General features: G+C 41.3%; 1 protein-coding gene across 9 annotated transcripts in view; it reads left to right on the top strand.

The window, feature by feature from the left end:
• The window catches only part of MTSS1 (MTSS I-BAR domain containing 1), a 125799-nt gene that overhangs the window by 36348 nt on the left and 67326 nt on the right, over positions 1-22125 (top strand). The window contains exon 2 of one of the 9 annotated variants that reach the window (XM_057368442.1): positions 9072-9179. The exons of the other annotated variants lie outside the window; for them this stretch is intronic. Within the exon in view, the coding sequence (XP_057224425.1) occupies positions 9161-9179 (19 nt within the window). The 5' untranslated portion in view covers positions 9072-9160. The remainder of the gene's footprint in view (positions 1-9071; positions 9180-22125) is intronic. 9 annotated transcript variants of the gene reach the window in all.

Raw genomic sequence — 22125 nt, 5'->3', positions numbered from 1 at the left:
CCAAAGTGATGGGCACTTAACAATATAAAGAAGTTAATATCTCACTATCTCTTCATGGAGTTGATTGACTAGTCTTTTCATAACAAGGAAATTTACATATTTATAAGCTGGTCTTACCGTTTGGGTAATTTTTTTATTGCATTAAATTTAATTATGTCAACTACTGCTTGATGATTTTTCTTTTGGTAGAGACTGAGAGATCTTCTGTTTGACAAGACTTGAAAGAAYTAATAGATGATTTTGCAGCAGCTATCCAACAGCTTGTTATTTGGAATTTTTATTTGCACTCCAGACCACTTCAACTGGATGTGTCCACTATATCTGGTGTAAACAGTCTYAGCTTTGCAGATTTGCTAGTGTTTTTACACAGCTGCCAGACTGGCAGGGAATGCTTTTGTGATATGACATTTGCAATAATGTATTAAGGTTACTCCTTAAGGTTTCTCCTCCACACCRGTCTCACAGTTCTTTTCTTTGAGTGGTAAGCATCATTATTTTTGGTGTTAGAGCAATAACAGCTTCARTGGTAGATCTCTAGTTTGTATCCAGTTCCTGTGATCTGGGCAGTCAGTCTCTACCCCAGGCTGCAACCTTCAAGTGGTCTCCCATCATACATTTCCAAAGGGTCACAAACCTGTAGGTGGGATGACCTGGCATCTGCTGTAAAGGGTGTGGAAATGAGCTATTTCAAGGGTTTATTGAGAAGATGTATAGCTCCTGCAAGTTAGCTGATGGAAATGACCACCGTGGTGCCTTCATGGATCTGCTGGATTAATTACTGTAATAAGCAGGACAAAATGGTGGACCACAGTGTATAAAATGTGGAGGATTGCAGCATACCCATTGTCCAGCTGGACTATTGTCTTTCTCTGCACGCAGGGTTTGAGGAGATAAATAGGAGGTATGGTGCTCCTCCATAATAAGCTGTTTCTGGCATGCAGGGACCTCTTTGGCAGTAATCATCCTAATAGTTAGAGGACCTGGTTGGTTGAAGGTGGAATTGTACAGATCTGCAGAGGTTTATGTCTCAGGATTGAGGCTCAGTGTTTTACTTTAAATGGGATGCTTTGCAGGAAGGGTTAATGGTAGGCCCATATATCTGCCCTGCTTTGAGCTTTGTCAAGGCACTGATCTCACCAGTTGCTAAATGTCCTGAAAACAAGATGAGGCTTAGACTGTATTCAGAGCTGGATGAGAAACACGGGAGCTGAGTGTCAATGCAATTGCAGGTCGGTAACTATAGGTTAACAGGTAGCAGTATTTTTAATGATCTTTCTAATTGCAAGACCTATGAAACATTGTAACTGCTTCTTCAGCATTCTGTGGGCTGGGCATATTTTGGAGGAAGGAGAGCCWTTGTGCCTGGTACTATCAGAATAATAGCTTGAGAACCCTTAGCTCTTCCCAGTTCCTGAGACATTTATACCACAGAAGTAATCAGAAGCATAGGAATTTAATCCAGAGCATAATTTCGTTTAATCCATGAATCTTAAARTGTCACTGTTTTGTTTCCATTAATGCAATGCAAAACATTGGTCTTGCAGTTTTTGAGTAGCTCTTACTGGTACGAGTATCTCTAATAGTTCAGACACATTTAATTCAAATTTAAATATACAGGGGCCTGTTTAGAAACTTCCAGAGCAGGTTTATGGCACAGACATTCACTGAGGCTTCTTGTTAATTGTGACAGTGGACTGAATATTTAGCTTGTAATTCCTATGAATGTTGTTTTTCTTAGCTAACATCATTTGAGTGGGAGATGGGGGGAGGAAAAAGAAACGGGAGAGTGTTCACATTTGTTGGGCCAACATTTTTCAAAACCCAGAAGTTATATGTGGTAAGTTATACACTACAATGCACATATATAAGGTGCATTTTTGTAGTTGCTGGGATAAACACAGATGACTGTGCCCCTTTGAGATAAATATTTCAATCCTAAATTTAGCACTTCCTAATTAAGGAGCCTCCCTTGATAATTTGTGCCATTGAATGAAATAAGGGTTGTGCACTGAGAATGTATCCTTTGAATTTTTGTATATCTGTTTGTGGCTCTGTGATGCTGTGTGATATTCTATAGAAGACTCAAGTGAATTGGGAGGGTTTCTGGGGCAGCATCCTGGTGTTCAGGGACATCCCAATGCAAATCCTTAAATTAATCACACATTTTGATCTTTGTCCTTGCATGTTGGATGTTTTTCAGTTGGTGGCAACTGTAATTGTCATGTATGCAAAGGAGAAAGTGATGTGGTATGTAAATGAAAAATTATAGGAAGGGAAACTATTGGTTGCTCTATAAAGCATTTTCCCCATAAACATAATTGGCAGAAAATACTGCAAACTTGCAGCTACAAAATAAGGAATTTTACTACACACTCTTTAGCATACTTTGAMGTTTTTTATGGCATAGCAAGTCAGTTTTCTGGACCTATTACTATCTTCACTCTTACAGAGGGCATACAATCATTCAAGCAGGAAAAGACATAAGATAATCTAGTCCAACCGTAACGTTCAGGTTTTGTTTAAATTTTTATATCTCTTGCATTCTGAAGACAGGATGTGTTGTTTAAAAGTGACAGTTCTTGATTTAAAAATAAAACAAACCTTCAACAAAATGGCTACCACGCAGATAACATACAAGTCAAAAGCAAGGCGCTCTGCTAATTCCGACAGGATTTGTTCCTGTATATTAAACAAGCTGAGAGCAGGTACAAAATAACTTGTTTTTCAGCTTGTTTAATAAAAATAGGTTTTTATTATTGTTGGCTTCTGAATCTCTTCAGACAAATGATGGTCAGGCAAAATATAATGTAAGTATTTATGTGAATAAATATTCTGCCCCAGTAATAGCCCAGCACATCCTATCAGTTCCATGTTTGTACTGCTGCAGCTATGGGTGCAAAAAGTGATTTTTTTTTTTCTTTAGACTCATTCTACATGTCTTTTTCCAAATCTATGAATTGATACAGCACATCTGTGCTACTTGAGAACAAAAAAGTATGAAGTCATAGTCCCCTAAATAGCTTGTAGGATGAAAATGCTGAAGGCAGCCTTCTTTTCATCTCCTGTGGGTCTCTTGTACGGGGCTCTGGAATCTTGGCTTTGATTCTTCATGCCGAGTCTTCACAATATCCACATCTGGGCTATGAATGTAGCTGAGAACAGATCTGCTTTAGATCTTCATGGCTAATAATAACTTCAAGAAACAAATGCTTCTAGCAGAAGAATGTTTGTGTGGTCTCTAAAACAGACCAAGTTAAGACGAAAAGGAGAATCTGGAGCATCCAAGTAGCATTGAGCTGATATCAGATGCCAGAATTGTTCAAGCAATTTTCTCTCAATTGACAAAGAATTTATTTTTTGACTTCTTGATAAATCCTCTCTGTCATAGTGAAAATTCCTATCTAGTCTTTCTTTTGTGATATCTGCATATTCTTCCAGATAATATACGTTGTATTCAGCACAGTGTCTGTTTTAAAAAGGGCATTTTGCAGAGCTTATTGTTTCCATTGTTTCTTTTTTTGTAATAACATACTAGGTCCTTTTCACTAACATACATTTTTAGTCATATTTTCTTGGTAGCCCTGTTCAGTGTTTCTTAATAACTAGTAAAAGATGAATCTGTTTTCAACGGCAAATTATTTTGAGTACACCTGCATCTTGTAAAAATACCAGTAATACCTTAAATATGACTATTTCAAGCACAGGAATATCTCAGWGTTTAAATATTTGAGTAAACATATCAGACTTGTTTCGGGTGGGAGGAAGAGAAAATTGATGGTTGGACATTTTTATTTTTAAATGTCCTGAGGGTTGTGCTTAGTTGTGAAATAGTGACTAAAAATGAGAGGAGGAAAAGAGATTGGCAACGTTTCCTCATTCTTCTTAGAGGAAGCAGCATCGCACAGCTGACCTGGGAAGGGGTGCCAAGAGATGACATGAGTGTCTCGGATTCATGCGAACATTGCTGTGGTCTTTGTAGTGTCTGAGGGGGTCGGGTGAGGCTGGGAGGAGCACTTCAGGATTTCCAGTGTTTGAACAGCATAGGAAATAAGAGTCAAGTGAACTTTCGGATGAATGTTGGAAGAAGTCAAGGTGACAGCAACCTCACTATAGGTCTCATCACTACTTTCCTTGATTATGAAGTTCATCCTGGGTGCCTGCAAGAATAAAAAAAGATTCTAGTTGGATTGGAATGTTTTGCGCTTCTACAGTTGTGGGTTTGTTTGTTTGTTTTCAATTGCTTGAGAGGAAACACTGTAATAGGCAATGCCTGTAATAGTCTGAGGTGTTTAACATCACACAGTCCCATCAGCACTGAAAACAGATAAGTTTAACAGTAAATTTAGAGCTTCAGCTTCATGGAAGTTCATGCCCATCATTACAGGCTTGGGGAAGGCTGGCTGGAGGGCCACTCAGCACAGCAGGACTTTGGGGTGCAGGTTGACAGCAGCTGAACATGGGCCAGTGTGTGCCCAGGTTGGGCAAGAAAGCCAATGGCATCCTGGTGTGTGTCAGGAATAGTGTGACCAGGGACAGTGATCGTCTTCCTGTACTCAGMAGTGGTGAGGACACACCTCGAGTGCTGAACTGGGTGCCTCAGTTCAGAAAKGACATGAAGGTGCTGGAGTGTGTCCAGAGCAGGGCARTGGAGCTGGTGAAAGGTCTGGAAAACAAGCCTTAGGAAAAGTGGCGAGGGAGCTGGGGGACAGAAGGAGGCTCAGGGGGGAACCTTACTGTTTCTTACAACTTGGACAGAGGTTGTAGTGAGATGCAGATCTATCTCTTCTGCCATGTCTCAGCTGAAAGGGTAATGGGAAATGGCCTTAAATTGTGCCAGGGAAGGTTCAGATTCTGTATTAGAAAAAAATATTAGAAAAAATTTTCACTATAAGAGTGGTCAGACATTGGAATTAGTTGCTCAGGGAGGATGTGGAGTTATCATCTCTGGAAGTGTTCAAGAGGCATCTGGATGTGACACTTGGGATTGGTTTAGGGGTATTCGTGGTGGTGCTGGTTGATAGTTGGAGCAGATGATCTTGAAGTGTCTCCAGCTTTGATGTTTCTGTGAAAATCAAGTCTGGCTCGGTTGATTCATATGTGGTTTTAAAAAGTTTATAAGTAGGGGTAATTATTTAAAATTCAAGCCTTAACCTGCCTGTTACTGGGTTGACCACCAGCTGTTGCCCACGGATGTAGTTGACTGCACATGAGGTGTGGCCTTAGGAAGTCTCCTTTTGAGAGCATGCCTTGGTGCCACACCCTTSCTTGCTGGTGCCGTTTTTAGTGATAAATGACAATCCTTAAAGCAGAATAAATGCCCAGTATGACATTCTGTATCTTTAGCCTTGGAGGAAATGCTATAATTTAGTCCTCATGGAAGAAAAAAATGTAAGTCTGTAACTGTGTAATTAAAACTACRAAAGTTCTTTTGACTTCTTATTCCTTACATCCAAACAACAGTAAAAGCTCAAAACTATCGACATTTTAAGCAGGAGGAAAAGAGGGATTGAAAAGTTTCATATAACCTCGTGGGGGTAGAAGAAGTAAGAGTTAAACAGATATGTGAATTTAGTTGTAACAGGTTTTTGAAAGAATTAAAAATTAAAAAAATTAAATTTTCTGCCTTACTCATTTAATTACACTAGTGTATTAGACTTCTTATTTGCAGGTGAATAATCAGTAACAGACATGTTTAGGTTACAWTTTTTCCAGAGACAAGTCCCTGCAGAAAAGTGTATTTGCTATATTTGCACACCCACGTAGGTATAATAGGTGCCTGCTTTTAGTTTTGGATATTTGTTGAACAGCCAGAAATAGGTTTCTGGAGTCCCTGACATATTTGAAAACCAGAGCCTAAATGGGAGGCCGAGGTTTACATCAGTCATGCAGGGCAGAGTCYATCTATTATCATACTGTATGACAGAGAATCAGAATTTGGGGAATTACTTGGGAGATTTCCCAGGCATGTAAAAAGAATGTTCAGTCCTTCTGCTTTGAGGTAAAGTCAAATTAATTTACAAGTKCCTGTGGAACTTGGGCTCTTCCCAGTCTCCTCTCAATATTCTGTTGGATCTAAAATTCTTGATACTTCAGTGAAGGGGAACTTTGGCATTTCAGGCAGCTGATGTTCAGTTGCWACTCTTCACATACATTAGAACTAAGATAATGCTGAGGTGACACTGTAGGAAGAAGGGGGGGGATTAGGGTGCAGTTGAACTTTTGCTGTCATTATCCATTTTCACATGTTGCAACCAGAAATGTTTTGGCTTTCTCTGCCAAGAGGCAGATTAGTTTATGTTGCTTCAATTGTGGAATTACATTTTCCTTTTAAAATACTGCATCAGAAAGTTTTGTTTCACAGTCAGGAAARCTTCRTTCCAAAGTATTTTGAATCTCTTTYACACAGAAAGAAATGGGAATCAAGTAGGTATTAAAACAAGMAGCATCTGAATACATAATTAGTCATCCAAGCCTCAAATAGAAACCCACTTGGAGGCATACATTTTCTTCAAACAAGTGTTTAATAACAGCATTAATTCTAGAATTTGGAACTGTTTTTTCACTGCCATAAAAAGGTACACTTGATWACCATTGATACAGTTGTAACTATTCCAGTAGTAGTTTACTGAAACAAAAAACAACCCTCGTTATTTTTTTCTGCCCAGTTAATTTGTGAAAGGAAAAGAACTGTTTTCAGAAACTGAAAAGGGAGGGTTCRAATAGGTCTCCTGTTTTATGAATTAATTACTGAATATCCCTTCAGTTCTGAAAGAGCAATTTATTTTCCTGTGACTCTTTCCGAGAGGAAAATGAACTCCTGGGAAGGAAGCTGGGGAGAAACAATGGGACACACGGAATACATTAATCTAAATGTGAGTGCATAAATGGCATAAAACATGTTCTGGAAGATATCCCTCGGATAGAGGTAACCTGTACTTGCTAGCAGAAAGCTGCATCCTGTTGATGTCAACCAACTGTAAGGAAATACTGTTGGATTCTTAAAATAGGATTAAAATAGTCTGTATGGCTTCCATGGAAGTGTATCATCCTTGATTTGCTGAGACTGATCACTTCATGAAGAAGGCATGGAAAATCCTTACCTATCTCCAAGAAGCTCATCTTCAGTTCCCCCAAATGTGTATGTGCAGTTGCCAAGTGGCTGATGCCAGCTGTCTGCAGCCTGACTCGTCCCCTCCTGGGAGGCTCTTAGCTGGTGAAACAGTTCCCAGTGCCTTTAAATATAGCAACACCGTGAGTAGTGAAACTGGAGAGAGTATGAACTCACAATATTTTAGTGAGAGTAAAGCTTTGGTATCTAACCATCTTGTTTGCTTCCTACAGACTGGCAGGGTTTGATTTACATGGATTAATGTATCCTAGTATTTTTTCTTGCACTGCCTAACTTGCTTGCTGAAGATAATTGTCTCTTCTGTAAGGGGTGGTGCRTGTGCCTTGTGCATGCACTTAAAGCAGTTAATTTCATTACTTTTAACTTTCAAAAAGATATAAAAAGGAGCTGCACTTGATTAAGGACATGGCTTTAGGAAAAATACTTGYAGAGTGCCTGACTATAAGTAAGCAGATTTGGTGCCATGGCTTTATTGACAATCCAGTTTTGTCAAAATGATTTGAGCTAGCTACCCACAGCCTCAGTGGGATAGGGAAAAGGCTTAGAAARCTGGATAGTTCTCATGTGATCATGYTATCATGGGTGTATTTACATCCAAAATAGAGAAAGCACCAGAATAAATAGCACMAGTGTTTATTGCAGAACTTTGTGTTCTGTTTGTCGTGCTAACACAGCAAGTAGTGTGAAATAGGAGTTACAGGGAAGTATTTATGTAATTAAGTGATTTGCACAATGCTGTGCTTGTTCTTCTCCAGCTACTGTGCTTGCTGCATAAGAATCCTACCTCATGCTATAGTATGTGTTYTCATTCATTCATTCGTTCATTCATTCTTTTAGTTATTTGCATTCAGGCATTCATGTTGGGACTGGAGGTTGTCTTGTAGCCACACTTTTGAATGATGTAAGTTGTSTTGACCAGATTTAGTAAATGGTTTMTCTGTACCRGTGACTTGAAAATCATCCMTACAGTACCTGAAAAACAGGAGCTTGCTYATCTTACTCGTGGGGGAATCACCATTTTGGCTTCTGTGGTTTTCAGCATTTTGACTTCAGCTTGTCACAAGATATGATGTTCCTGATATAGCCCAAAGAAATAATGAGATCTCTTTACAGAGGTGAAATCATTTGARTAAATGGGAAWATCATAGCCAAATCCTAACCATTACACATGCCATTTTCTCATGGCCTCTTTCACAGGAACATGACAGTACTATTCACCATCTTTTTTTTTTTTTTTAACACAAGTTTTGGTCCACATACCAGAGTTCATGTTAAGGTGGGATGATAAACAGGTCAAACTGACTTTCCAGTTATTCAGGGTATTCTTTGCATAGTGTTTTATCTTCAAGACTTTCACTGCAGCTGAAGTTGGCATGTAAGAGAATGTCAGGATGGAGTTGCTTTACTTGGAATAAACCTGTGGTGTGATGCCCATTGCCCCTGCAAGCACCTAACTCTGCTTCCCTGGGTTTCTTCTGTGCTCTGTGTTTCTCAGCCCTGGTGGGGATGACGCTCAGCTTGGTGAAATCAGTATCTGCAGAGGTTACAAATGTGCTGCACATTTTCTATATAAACATTTTGGTCTTGTTTTTGTACTAGTCCTGGTACTGTTGCCAAATACTATTATCATAATTGGCCAAAGGAAACGAGGGGCCCAGGCTTGTACCAGAAATAGCAGCTCTTGTTAATGTACAGCGGTTTGTTGTGTCCTTGTGTCTTACTCCAGCACTCTGGGAGGCTGCTGGTTGTGTTGCTTGTTTTTTTGATGTWTGTATCTGAACTCGTTTTGGGAGAAGCAGAATTCACTCCTGGTCTATGCTCCAAGAAGGTGGTTCTTGGTTAACTGACAAAGGTTTGTATCAGAGGTCAGCATTTGTATGATTGCACTTGATGGGGAAAAGAGAGACACTAGGAGTTTAAATAATTCATTCCTTTCTTTCAGTCACTTCTTTTCAGGTGTGGTGTGTGTCTTCATTAAATCTTGCATGAGTGCTGTGATGAGAGAAATGAGTTCCTGGCATTAGAGGCAGAATGCAAACTACTTGGGATGGTAAGTGACCATGGCTGAATGTGGGGTGCTGTGGCAGCAGCTCAGTCTGCACCATCCCAGCCCCATGGGAACGGCGAAGCTCAGGAAGTTCCTTCAACAAACAACAGCAAATAAGCCATCCTTGTGACAGGGTTGRAAGCATTTGAGAATGATTAAATTGAGAGCATTGAGAATGATTAAAGTTCACAGTTTAAAAAACACTTTAGGCTCCATTCTGCCCCTCTGTAACACTCCATACAGTGCTGTAATTGTGTACCCAGTGGGTCAGTCTGTCTCATCCCAGACTGAGAGGATTCCCCCAAAATGCTTCTTTTCTTGTGCTTGTGGCTGTCAGGAAGGCCAGGCTGAGAYTGTGTTTTAGATTTTGTTGGAAAGCTGCAGTTTGTGGTTGCTCTCAACTCCTCTTRTGCAGCTTGTTTCCAAAAAGAGCTGCTGCCTTTGAGTGCCCCAGTCAGATTGTTTTCACCAAAACTGGAGTGTTGTGGACRGTGGTAGGAGGCCGAGGAAGGTCATTGCCAGCCCCTCCAAAAAGAGAAAGGTGTGAAGGAAGACCCAAACCTCTGTGGAGGACTGATTGCTGAGCCTTCAAGGTTCAGTTGTGTGCTGTAAACATGCAGTGGAGCAGCAGGTTGCTCTGGGGTTTGGAGCTGCTTCCAGCTGTGCAGTGACAGGCAGGAAAAAGTGTCTCTTGATGACTGTTACCATGCACTGAAATGCACTTGAATTTCTTGGTCTGAAATAGTACTGATGTGAGCAGCATTGCATCAGCGGCTTCACATGACAAAGGGCATGGAGCAATGGCTAATAGTTTTCACTTCCCTCACAGATTTGCTTTTGTCTTCAAAATAAAATATTAAGAAATGGAGACACAGCGTTTTTCCTTCTCATTCCCCCTCCCATACCCCAAAGGGTGGGAGCAGTGATCCTGCAGACAGAGGTATTGCCTTGGGCCTGTGTGCTTCTGGGTGGTGACAGAGTTTAACCCTTTGGAGCCCGTCGAGCATATGGCCAAACAGCTGTTGCCTATTTCTGTCCTGCAGCAGCTGCCCTCAGCCCTCCCTTCCACAGCACCAGCTGCTGGAGAAGCCACAGAGAAAAGCCTCTGCACCCCCACATTCTTGTTCCTCTGAACTGCCTGTGGATCTCTGGCTCGCTCAGAATCTTTGTTGTAGTTTATTAAAAGAGCACCCAAGTTTGGTGTGCCTGAGAAATGCACCAGCCTTTCTGTAAGCGTTAACCTTAAAATTGAGGGGAAAATACAGATGCCTTATTTATTGTAGCCASCTTTTCTGTGGGTGATGAAAGGGTTTCATTTGCAGGTGACCATTCACATTAGCAGAAAAGTCAGTTTTCACGCTGTGTTTCATATCCCTTTGTTAAATTCTCCCTGTCTTCTATGCTTTGCTTGCCCTTGAATCCCTGAAGTCCTTTCTGGCCTGAGAACTTAGAATGGGGATTTTTTTAAAGTTCTTTTGAGCCCCTGTCAATCCTAAACACAGCATTTTATTTTAACCAGATGGGAATTACGTAGCTTATTCCCTATGTCAGTGTTGAGGTTGTATGGTTCCTGTGCCTGAAGGGAGTTTCTTTCCATGCTGAGGACTGAACAAGTACTTTCCTCTGCTGAGTCTTCTGACAAACTGGTGAGAGGAAGCCTGGTTTCACTAAATCACAGGAGAATGACCCACAGTGGCAGAGCTTTGATGTGGTGGTGCACTGGCACAAGGAAAGTATTGAACATTAAATTATGCCACTGCTGATTGGGATCAGTGAGCCACCTCCTAATACTCTGGTTTGGTCATGGGACAAAACCCAGCAGTAGAGATCTGTGTTTCTTCACTGCCATTTTAAAATAACGCAAATGAAAGAGTTTGAGCTTACTTGATGTGCAGATCCCTTTCAGCCAGGAAAGCGGGGCTGCAGCTCAACTGAGCAGTGACTGGTGCTCTCAGCAGGGCCACAGTCCTGTGACTAACGCAAGTTTAGGATATTTTTAGTGCTCTTCCTTGAGTTGTTTGCCTGGTCCTCTCTGCACTTGGTTAGTGCCGTGAAGGTCACACAAAGATAATAGGCAGTTGTAAAGAGTGCTGAGAGGGCCAGCTGGTCGGGATGGCATTCCACCAGCAGCGCTCCTGCTTTGGAGATAGAGGGGTCGGGAAGGGCTGAGAAGTACTGGCATGCTGCTTTCAAGATATCAAACSCAGCTTTCTTCACACCACTAAACTAGAAAATAGGTATGTGCCAGGAAACGAATCCAGGCATCAGAAAAACAGTGACCTGGTCATTTTGTCTGAAAGGATTAGGGAGTAATGTACAGCCTGCAACCCAATAGTCAGGATCTGTTATCTTGCATACTTCCCATTCAGCAGGGAGTTAGCAGTACCCTCTCTGTGGAGGGGAGATCTGCCATCACTGAATATATGGACAAAGGGAAATGGCAGGAGACTCCCTTCACTGCTGGACTTCCCTGTAATCAGGTTCCCCCAAGTGTTTGTTTTTCTGCTTCTTACCTTTCATCTTGCATTGTGAGTTTTAAAATTGCTGTTGGTGGAGGGTGAAATTAATCCATCCCAAGGACTGCTGTCTTTACACAATGCTGCTGTTCAGGTGACTGGGAACTTAATTGTGTGGTGACATCTCATTAAGAGACCCTAAAACTTACTAAGGAGATCAGGACTGAAGGGAGAGAGTAWGCAGCTGAAGCCATCTAAGACAGTCAGGAGAAGCCTCTGGGAAAAGTGGGGAAGAAATGAATAAAATAAGTCACCAAAATGACACAATAGTCTATTATCAACACCTTTCCAGCTACCAGTGCCAAGCACAGTGTAACTGGAAGGAAAGGATATTCTTGGGAGCAAATAAGGATACAAATAATAAAACTGTTTTTTCTGTGCATATTAGATATTGAYTGAAATACATTGGACTACTTTCAAAACAAGAACCATGAGTGAGTTGTCCTAATTTACCTTTCAAAACAGAGTTGTTTTCCCTATGTCCTCTGCCTGGAATTGCCTCACTCAAGGGACATTCAGCAGAAGTGGGCCTTGACTCCCAACTATTCCCTCTGCTTCTCCTCCTCATTTGYTCTTTTCTCCATTTACCCAGGTTCTCTTGAGGGATGAGAGATGCTTTTCATTTTCTGGAAACYTTTGGCTCTGCTGTTGTGTCTGTGGTTTCCTGAGGAATGGTTGAGTGGGGTTTCTGAACAGCTGCGCAGGGCAGACCCCGGCTGATGACACACCAGCCTTGGAACTCTTTCCATTACACTATTGGTGTTTTCCCTGAGGCAGGACAGCTATCTGTCTAATGGAATGACACGTTTTTCAGTGCTGTCAGTCCTTAAATATCAAGTAAGTGAATTAATAGAGAGCAGGTGAATGTTTCTTCAKAAGAAAGTTTAATGTCATGTAGATGTTTGATGCATTGCCTCTGGCGCAACCGTCTTGTCATAAAACCTGACATCATTTGTTCAGTTGTCTCTCAGAATTATTTGCTGCTTTTCAGGTTTGTTAATTATAAGTGACGTTACACATAGTCTGATATGAGCTAGAATTACAACTTTCAGATTGACTGCACAGAAAGAAAGCACATTTCACTAGGAGACAGTGCAGCCTTCATCAATGTACCCGTCTGTTGATTGACAAATAGCTGAAGGAATGACTTATTAGGATTGCTCTGGCTCCAGCATTCAGTACAAATAGGTCTTTTTGAGTAGCATGGCACTGCCACAGGAGCCTTTCATGAAACGCTTTGAATGGGCTTTCTGCTCTGTAGTCACTCTCTTAATCCAGTGACGCAGGTGTGAAACCACGCTATGGACTGAGGAGCTGTAGTGTTGAGAGGAAGCTGATTCCTCTAAGCTGCTGTTRCTGGAGCATGAACTTGTAACCTTTATCTGAACATTGTTTCTCCCAGTGAAGCTTTTTATTCCAAATCCAAAATAAGGCAACAATGAAAGTGCCACACCTTTCCCCCACCATAACTAAGTTTGTACAAGTGGTGTGAATCAGCTGGAAGTATATCYGCAAAATGCTGTCAGTTGAACAGGCAAAAGTGGATTAGAAAATCAGATGTCAGGTAAATTGATCCCTAGACAGAAGCTGAGACTCCTACRAGCACATACAGCGAGATAACTGCTGATTGTAGTTGAGGATGGATGCAGATAAACTTCTGCTGTAGYTTGCTCCAGGATAAATGGCTTATTAGGGCGCAGGGCATAGATGCAAGTGTGAAATATGGGCTTGCAGGAGTTCATATGGTTATCTCAGAGAGGTACCATGGAAAAGGGAGTTGTAGCATTTTCTTCATGTTTCCTCTACTTCTTAAGCCACAAACTTCGAAGAGGGCTGAAAAATCCAAAAGGGTAATTTTGATCATTGAGCTGCCCCTGTTGGAAAAATCCCAGTGTATTGAGCAGATAGCTTTCCATATATCACAGGGAGCTTTTGTCCTGCTATTTCTCCCCCAAGACTGCAAACATCAAGTAACRGCATCAATATAACATGGAGTCCTTTGCCTCCCATTGAGCCCAGTGTTRTTCCTGTATTGTGCATGTCCTTGGCCTTCAGCATGCTTTATCTGGACTGCCTGAGTGTTTRTATGGTGATGCTTTATTGCATGTTATTTTCCAGAAAATAACTATCAAATATTTTTCCCTATCTTGAAGTAGGTCAACCATTAATCTAATTGATTAACTTTGTAGCTAGTCAATTAAATTGATTGACTCATATATGGGGGCATATTTACCCACTGTATCCGTGTAACTCACGGATAGTTTTGTGTAGAGGAATTGTGAAAAGCTTTGCTGGGCAAAACCTCAAGGGGAAAGCCCAAAACCTAATAGGGAAAGCATTGCAAAGAGCAACTGAACACTGAGGTGTCTTCTAAAAACAAGTTCAAATAYATTTTTGCCCTAAATCTCAGGCTGTCAGCTCACAAGTATCTCCATTGAATAGTGAAAGTTTGAGGATGTTACAAGGCAGTACTTTGCTGTAAGCTAACCCGTTAAATGACCCTCTTGTTTGACAAAGGAGTCACTGAAAGATAATATTTGAGAGATTAGTTCCTTTAGGGAGTTCAGAAGCCCCTGCCCTTTCATACTGGAAASGTGAAATAGCTGTAACAGCTCGTTCATGTTGTTGAGGAATGGACCATCATTCAAAAGCTGCCATGAATTATCCATGGAAAACAGCCYTTAGATAGGACCCCCTTGGTGGTTGGTTAGTATAATTAATATAAGCATCTTGCTGCAGCTTTACATTTTGGTTTAGCAACTTCTCAATTTGAGAAGAGTCTTGGGACTGCCTAGATTTCAATTATCTCCCTGATGCTGGAGGTGGGGTTTTAACTTGATGTTAATTACATTCCTCAAGGGAAATGCAGACAGGAAGCAATAGTTAGGGCTGTGCAGGCAGCATAGCTTACACCAAACATCTGAACCCAAAGCAAATGTACCATTAAGGAGTTAAAACTGCCATGCTATTTGCTTTTTATTTTAGAGGTTTTTTTTAAGGTGGCCTTTGTGGAATGTAGCAAATGTGGAGTGTTACTGGGTTTGTATTTAAATCATGTGTTCCGTATTTTTCAATGTTTTTTGTGAATCTTACAAAATACTTGATTAAAAKAATTTCAGTACAGGAGAAGGTGAACTGAAATGTTCTGTAAGCACTGARAAGCTCAATTTCTTTACTTGTAGTACCCTTCTACTATTGATGTTAGCCATGCTGCTGTTATGGTAGACTGGTAAGCTTTTGCTGTAAAAATCATGTATTAATCAAGGTTGGGCCTTCAGCTCAGTGCTGTCTCTTTGGGCAGATGCAGCATGCAGGAACTGCCATGGAACAAATCCCTTGGGAAACATCTTAGGCATTGCTGTCCACAAAGAATTATGTTGGCTTTGGAGAAGCACCAGCTAGAAGTTGAAAGGGAATTTGAGAACAGAGCAGCTAGAGCCCTTTCCTTTGATACGCAGAGGCAGCAGCTTCAGCCAGACCCTGGTCGCAGATCAAATTGTGAGGGTCATCTTGCACTCTCTTGCACTCTCAGTCTCACAGTGCTCCTTTGTCCAACACATCCCAGTGTTCTGTTTAGTGATCCTGTGAATTGCTGCTATTTTYTGTGCTTGGGAAAGAAGTGTGCTGGAGTGATGACCTGGAGGATACAAACACCCTTGGTACTGTTGTGGGGGGAAGCACAGAGAGATGGCTGCATGGGGGCTACTCCTTCATAGGGGGGAGCTTGTAAGGGTGAAGAAAAAGGAGGCAAGCAGTGCCTGGCAGTTTGGAGTTAACTCAAAGAATGCTTGGGTTTTTTTTTTTTTYCCCTTTTGTCTGACAACACAGCTTCCTCCCAGTTTTCCTACACAATTTTACAATTCAAAATGTTTCTGCACTGGCTTCTACACACACTTCTGCAATTTCTGGAGGCAGATGTGCTGAATTCTGTTGCTGGGCTTTCCCTTTAGCATGGCCTATAGTCCATGCTGAATAGATCTTCAGTATTCAAAACACTGGGAATTGGGAAAAGGCTTAGTTCTCCTTATATCAGCWGCAAAGCATACACCCTTCTGAGAAACATCTTAGTTCTGTAAATGCCTTTGCTCCCGCAACCGGTTGGAATATGGATGGATGTTGATACCTTTTTACAGATGGAWCAAATGATCGTAGTGTGCTGGCTTTATGGCTGTTCTTTTGAGAGGGGAATTGAGTTGGTGTTGCCATGACCAGGCTTTCCTGCAAAGCTTCCATTTGCAAAGCTCTTTCTCACTTGTTTTATCAGCTGCACCAGATCTTTTTAAAACCCAAACAGTAGCCAGCTCTGACTATTAGCTTAATGATTTAATACCAGCTTCTCCATAAAGTAGAAGCAACAGGTTATTTAAAACATGTGGGTCAGATTGCTCTGGTGTTTTCCAGTAAGATTATGTAAAGACATTATTATTACTATTAAAACTCCCAAAAGCAGGAGGTGCACCTGGCACAGTGTATGTTCCTCTTTGCTTCCTGAAGTTCTRTTTCAAAATATACTCTAAGGAGATTTTTAGTCCTTACTTCCAAACTTGATATTAACACCAGAGTATTTCTGCTGACTCTTTTGTAATGGTATTCTTAATGTAAATGYTCCACTACAAGTTTAGGCTCAGGTTCAAAATGAAAATGTTTTCCTGAGAAATCCCATCCTCCTTCTGCAAGAGGGCTACAGTATAAAAGAAAAAGTAAAAATGCTAGGTAGCCAGCTCATTCCTGGTTTTTGRTTATTAAAGCTAGTAGCTGCAGAAATTATTTAAGCTATTATTATTTAAATGAATTTAAACATTTTTAATACTTCTGCTAGAGTTTTACTTACAATTTAAAGTCCTGAATTTTTTTTGTTGGTATAAGGACAGATTACAACGTAATATAACTTYTGCATTATGGAAAAACTAGACTTTGTTAGAAGTACAAATAGATGTTTATGATCATTTATGATCTGAAAGGGTMCTTAAATATTTAGGGCAGCCTTTTTCCTGAGACAGTAAAATCCATAGGTGCCTTCTCTAGGAAGTGAGGAAAAGGGCAATACTTACATACAGAAAGGAGACAGATGCTCATCTGCTGGAATCTCAGTACTGCAGAAAAGGTACCATTTACAATATGTTGTAAACTCTGGTGTTCAAAGGGCAGCAGTAAGATTCCACAGAGCACTGAAACTCAAGCAAGTCTTTCTACAAATCTGTCCCTTTGCTTAGTTGTTGTTAATTGGTTTGGTAATTGTTGTGACAGCTTTCTGTGAGAGCAGTAAGCCACTGCATTGTGGAAACAGCTTGGTAAGTTCTTGCCATTTTAACTGGCTGGCTTTAATATTACCAGTCCACAAAGAAAAGGTGTTGAAAATAGATTTTGGTGTGCCTCTGAGGAGGTGGGGACAAGCAACCATGACACTCAGTCCAAGCAAATGACACTCTGCCTAGGCAGGTTCAAAATTCATAGCCTTCTTAAAAAATAATTCCTACTACTCACAGAAATAAAGACTTTTATGTGTGTATGTGTGTGTGTGGGGGGGGGAGAGAGAGAGAGAGAGAGAGAACAAGCAATCATGGAAAACTGCAGCACCCTTAGAGGAAAGAAACAGATGGCAGGAAGAGCTTCCAGATACTTGACAGGCTGCAACAGACTTAAATGCAGGCAGTGATAAATGGGCACGAGATTGGGTTTTGCTGTAGCTATTGTTGTTTAGTCTTGTTAAAATGCCTGATGTGCTCTGTGTTAGCTATACCAAAGGTTTATGTCCTCTCTGCTTTGGTGGTCCTTTGTTTYGCTGCTGTGGCCACTGGGGTACTATGAATGGGAATGAAGATCCAGGCATTTGTATGAAAAATTAAGTTTCTACATAGGACTAATAGCAGGACTTAATGTTGAGTAACAGCAAGGGAGAAGTGAAACKGAATTTAATTCCTGCATCTGGGTTATTCTAGTTTCTCTGGCAGAAATTGCCATGTGAGGCTAATAACAAAAAAAAAAAAAAATTAAAGTTTTTGCATGCATTTGAATGATTCATTTCTCCATCATTCTCAAGTGCAAAGGCATGGATGCTGTGAGTTCCTGTCTTGGGAACTTTATCAGGGGCAGAAATGGGTATCAGCTGATATTTTATACCTTGCTCAGGCTATTGGGAGCACTGGAGAGCAGCCTGCTGTGTAGCCAGTGTCTGTCCTGTAAGCACAGTGCCCAACTTCATGTTACTGTTTGTAACAGATAATAGACCAGTGTATACTGAGGAATCCTATGGCTTCTGATAGGAGCTGCCAGTGTGGACTTCTGTGAGACTGTTTGGATGTGATTGAGTGAACRCAGCGTCTCCTCCTTTCAGATATGGGTGGAGTGCAGCTGATTTTCCTTCCCAGGTTCAGCCTGCMGTTGTGCAAGAAGACAACTATGCTGCAATGTAAGGCTAAAACCATCAAGCCTCAGCATGAGGGTAAAACTCCACAGGGTTATTTAGGCATGTGACTTCTCATTGCTTAAATCCTCTAATACTTAACAGAAGTTTCCTCCTACGAGTTTGCAAAGTGGTTTTATAGGGCAGTTTAGCCTTTTTACCCGGGCTGCTCTTTYCCCCTCCACTAAACTGTCTTTTGGCCTTGTCAGACCTTCTGTATRAGTTTGTGTTCAGCCATGAGGTGAAGTGTAATGTTGCTCAAAGTCAGCTTGAGAAGGAGCTGCCTTATTTCCAGGCAAGGCAGAGCGTGGGCAGGGAGCTGTGCAAGCTGTGTACGTGACCGAGGACAGCTAAGTAAGCAGGTACTTAACATGAGCAAGCAGTTGAAGGAATGCAGGCTGGGACAGATGGCTTTGGGGCAATCTGAAGAAGAGGGAAAGCAATTAMGTTGAAAAGTATCTGCTTGGGCTCAGGAGCCTATGTGCTCTTACAGCCCTGGTTTTCACTGCTCTCTGGATGGTTTCTCAGTAATGGTGCGGTGCTGACTGAAGTGATCAGCTTCACATCACCATTCAGCTGTAAGCAGCCAAAACTTCTCAGCCAGTAGCATTCAGACTGAGGCAAAGCCAGGGTATRTATAAAGTTCTGAAAGTTAGTTCTAGAAAATATGGCCAGAAGGAACTGAAGCCAGTCTGTTGTGTAGTGACTGTTAGAATGAAAACATCTGGGTGAGGTGCAGCTGAATACCCAGACCCTGTTCTGCCCAGATAGTGTAGAACTGCCCATAGGGAAGGTCTTTGAGATCGTAGTCTTGGACCACTTAGGGCTCAGAGTGCTTCAGATAATTAAGTGTGAATATGATGGTCTTCTTTGAGCAGGGGAAAAAAGCCCTAAGGAATTGCTCCTCTTTTGTAGTCTCAATTAAAGGAGAAAGTCAAATGTCTGTGTCCTCACTTGACTTGCTGATGTAATATTAGACTGGACTGTAGGAAGTAGTTGGTGGAGCAACCGTGAAGATACCAATGATTTGCCACAGCGATAAATTGCCGTGTAGCGTCTGATTGTAAAGGCCACGCAAGAAGATTTGGTTATTTGTGATCTGCATTATTGCTTGCTTCTTTATTTGCAGTGGTCATATTAAATGTTAGTCTGAAATTATTGTGTCCTGTAGCAAAATAACTTCAAAAAATTTGGTGCTCTAGTCAGCATGCTCTTAAAGCAGCCTTTTCTAGCAATGGTTTGTTTCAGCCTGAGCTTGCTGGTTTGTGGGGTTTTTTGGAAACTTTAGTGACAGTGCTTCGAAATTGAGGTACTTTTGTTATGGGTGCCTCAATTCAAATGGCTCATTTTGGGTAACTCAAAGGGTTCCCTGCAAAGAGGGCTCCCTTCTGTTGGTGCAGTGTCTGCATCAGCAAGTGGAGACACTTTTTAAGTGCATGGCAGTTCACTTGGAGCTGAGGACTACAGAATGCCTTTTGTTGGAAGGAAATACTAAGGATGTTTGGATTGCTTTTTATTAATTTTTTGGTAGTTGGATTACTCTTTTTATTAATGTCTTGACAGTTATTTACTTCAGCATCTGTCCAAACAAGGGAAAAACGTAAGTGGCTGTTGTGAAATAGGGCCTAAATATATTGCATATTATCTCCAGGCCAGTCTTTTGCTGGCCTGGAATAGCAAGAGAAGTAGGGGGTGTCCTTAAATTTTCCTTCATGGGCAGTAAAGATGGCATATAACATATGTAGTCACACCAGGATTGTGGTTAATCGTATAGGTCACATCCAAAGAAATCTCCATCACTGAAGTTGCATACCCAGGTTTTTGCCTCCAGGACTTGTCCACTCGTAGACTCTGTGATCTCCTGGCATCATATTTACTCAGAAAAGCTACCTCCAGGAACTGCCAGTCTGCCCTGTGTGAAACAATTAAGAAACTGCAAAGATTTGGCGAGTGTCTCCCTGGTGAGTCACTGGGCAGAGAGAGCACAGGGCTCTGCATCATCCTCCCCAGCCTTGCCAGGTGCTTCACTGCCTACCTGAGGGTACAGACAATTTTTCAGAAGTGAAACTGCTCCTTTGTGATCCAGGCACAAAACTGCTGTCACTTGCGCCAAAATGGAATTCTTGCCTGGTTTTGTTTTGTCTCCTTCAGCGTTTGTATTGGCTTGGCATTTTCATAKTTTGTATCCAGTGTCAGTATTTGTTTCTGGGAAGAAAGTTTTGCCTAAACTTTAATTTCTGCAATTTGTTTGTTTAAACTTGTTGGCAACTTTGAAATGCTGCAGTCTGCTCCATATGCTAGTATCAGTGTTGCTATTAGTGACTGCCTTCCAAAGAAAAAAGCTGCAATTAGAAAGGGAATGTTTTTTATGAAATAGCTGGGAGTATTCTCAGTTATAATAATATTTGGGAATATTTTTGAGCTATTTTGTGGCTAGTTTTTAATAACTTAGGGTTACTTTGTGGCTGGTGTTGAGTCAAGATTGTACAGGGCTGAACCCAGGGAAAGTTTTTTTTTCCACCACAGACTTGCAGTGTACATGGTGGAAATCATGACAGCAGTATTGATATGATAGGCCACAGCTGACTTGGACTCAGCAAAAGCTGTGAGGACAGACAGACGTGTTTGTACATGACAGGATGAGGAGTGAGCTCAGTAGAGAACAATCATGATGGTGTTTGTTGTGGCTTAGCCAGGTTAGCTGTGACAGCTGGACAGATTGGCCAACCTGAGACCCTTCAATAGCTCAGTGCAGTCAGTCTGTGAAGGTTGAAATAGCATAATCCTGATAAAAAGAAAGAAGTTGAAAACCAGAATGCAAGCAATGATTTAAGAGTCACTGGTAACGTTAGACTGGTGGAAGGAAAGCCAAATCTGAACAAAGCAATAGGACACATGGATCAAATAAGGAGATATTAGCATTATCAAACCCCAAACTTAGTTATGAGCTTCAATRCTAAGATGGATGGGAAGAACCTTTGCTGCTTTCAGAAGGAAGGTAAGGGTCTGGAGAAAGAGTTGGGAAGCAGAGAGCAGCCCCCATGGCTGGGTCTATCAGCTGGGTGGTCGTGTCTCCAGAGATCAGGAAATGGGGYTAGAGGGGGTTTGTGACCTTTTTTCAGCAGTGGTTCACTTAAAGTAATGCCTGAACCTCATTAAAAAATGGAAGCGATCCAAGATGTTAAAGACAGGGAACAAGACTGAAGTGAAGAGCTCATTTGAGTCATCCACATGAAGCTGTTTATTTTATGTTTATGTTTGAGAATACTGAAAACATAGATACTTTCTTCAGTGGCTGAGGATACTTCACTCCAGCTGATCACAACAAAAGTATTTCAGTGGGAATTTGGTCCCCCAGGAGGAAGCTGAGCAGAGTGCAGAGAGCAGAAATCCTGCGGGATGGAGCCCTGTATGGCTGCTGGAAACAGCTGGAGCAGGAAAGATGAGGAGAAAAACGGGAAAAGACTAAACCACAAGAAACAAATAGGCARTTAAAAGGAGGAGGATGGCTGCTTGTGCTGAAGACAGCTGGCAGGCTGGGAAAGAAGGAATGGGCTGCTGAATGTTGTCCAGGGGAAGGTAATTATTTTTGGCTTTGAGTTCTGGCTCTGATTCATATAATATTTAAGGAATATATCTGTATTTTTCATGATAAGCCGTTTGAAAGCAAATGCTGGAAATTTGCCATCTGTGTAGAAACTCCTTTGCTGTGGATGCATACCGTGAAAATGAGTGGGACTGAAGCAAAGTCCATTAAAAAATTCCTCTGTTGATGGGAGCAAGAGGTGAATGCTCTGGACCAGTTGAAATACGCAGTTTCAAAAAGTGCTTAAATGCTGAATTCCTTTCTTAAAAAATTRAGTAGAATATGCAGATTTTTCAATACCAGAGTCAGAGTACAAATTAAAAAAAGGTGTTGGAGGAAGGCAGTACAGGGTATATTTTGAAAGATAAGGTTCAGGTGCAAGAAAAAAAAAAGAATCATACTTCATGTTGGATTGGCCTACTATTACAGTAAATTAGGATGGTT

This window comes from Malurus melanocephalus, unplaced genomic scaffold (assembly GCF_030028575.1).
Source record: "Malurus melanocephalus ecotype Western Australia unplaced genomic scaffold, MMel_1.1 scaffold_3, whole genome shotgun sequence".
NCBI classification, from domain to species: domain Eukaryota; kingdom Metazoa; phylum Chordata; class Aves; order Passeriformes; family Maluridae; genus Malurus; species Malurus melanocephalus.
This window is presented reverse-complemented; position numbering and strand designations above follow the sequence as displayed.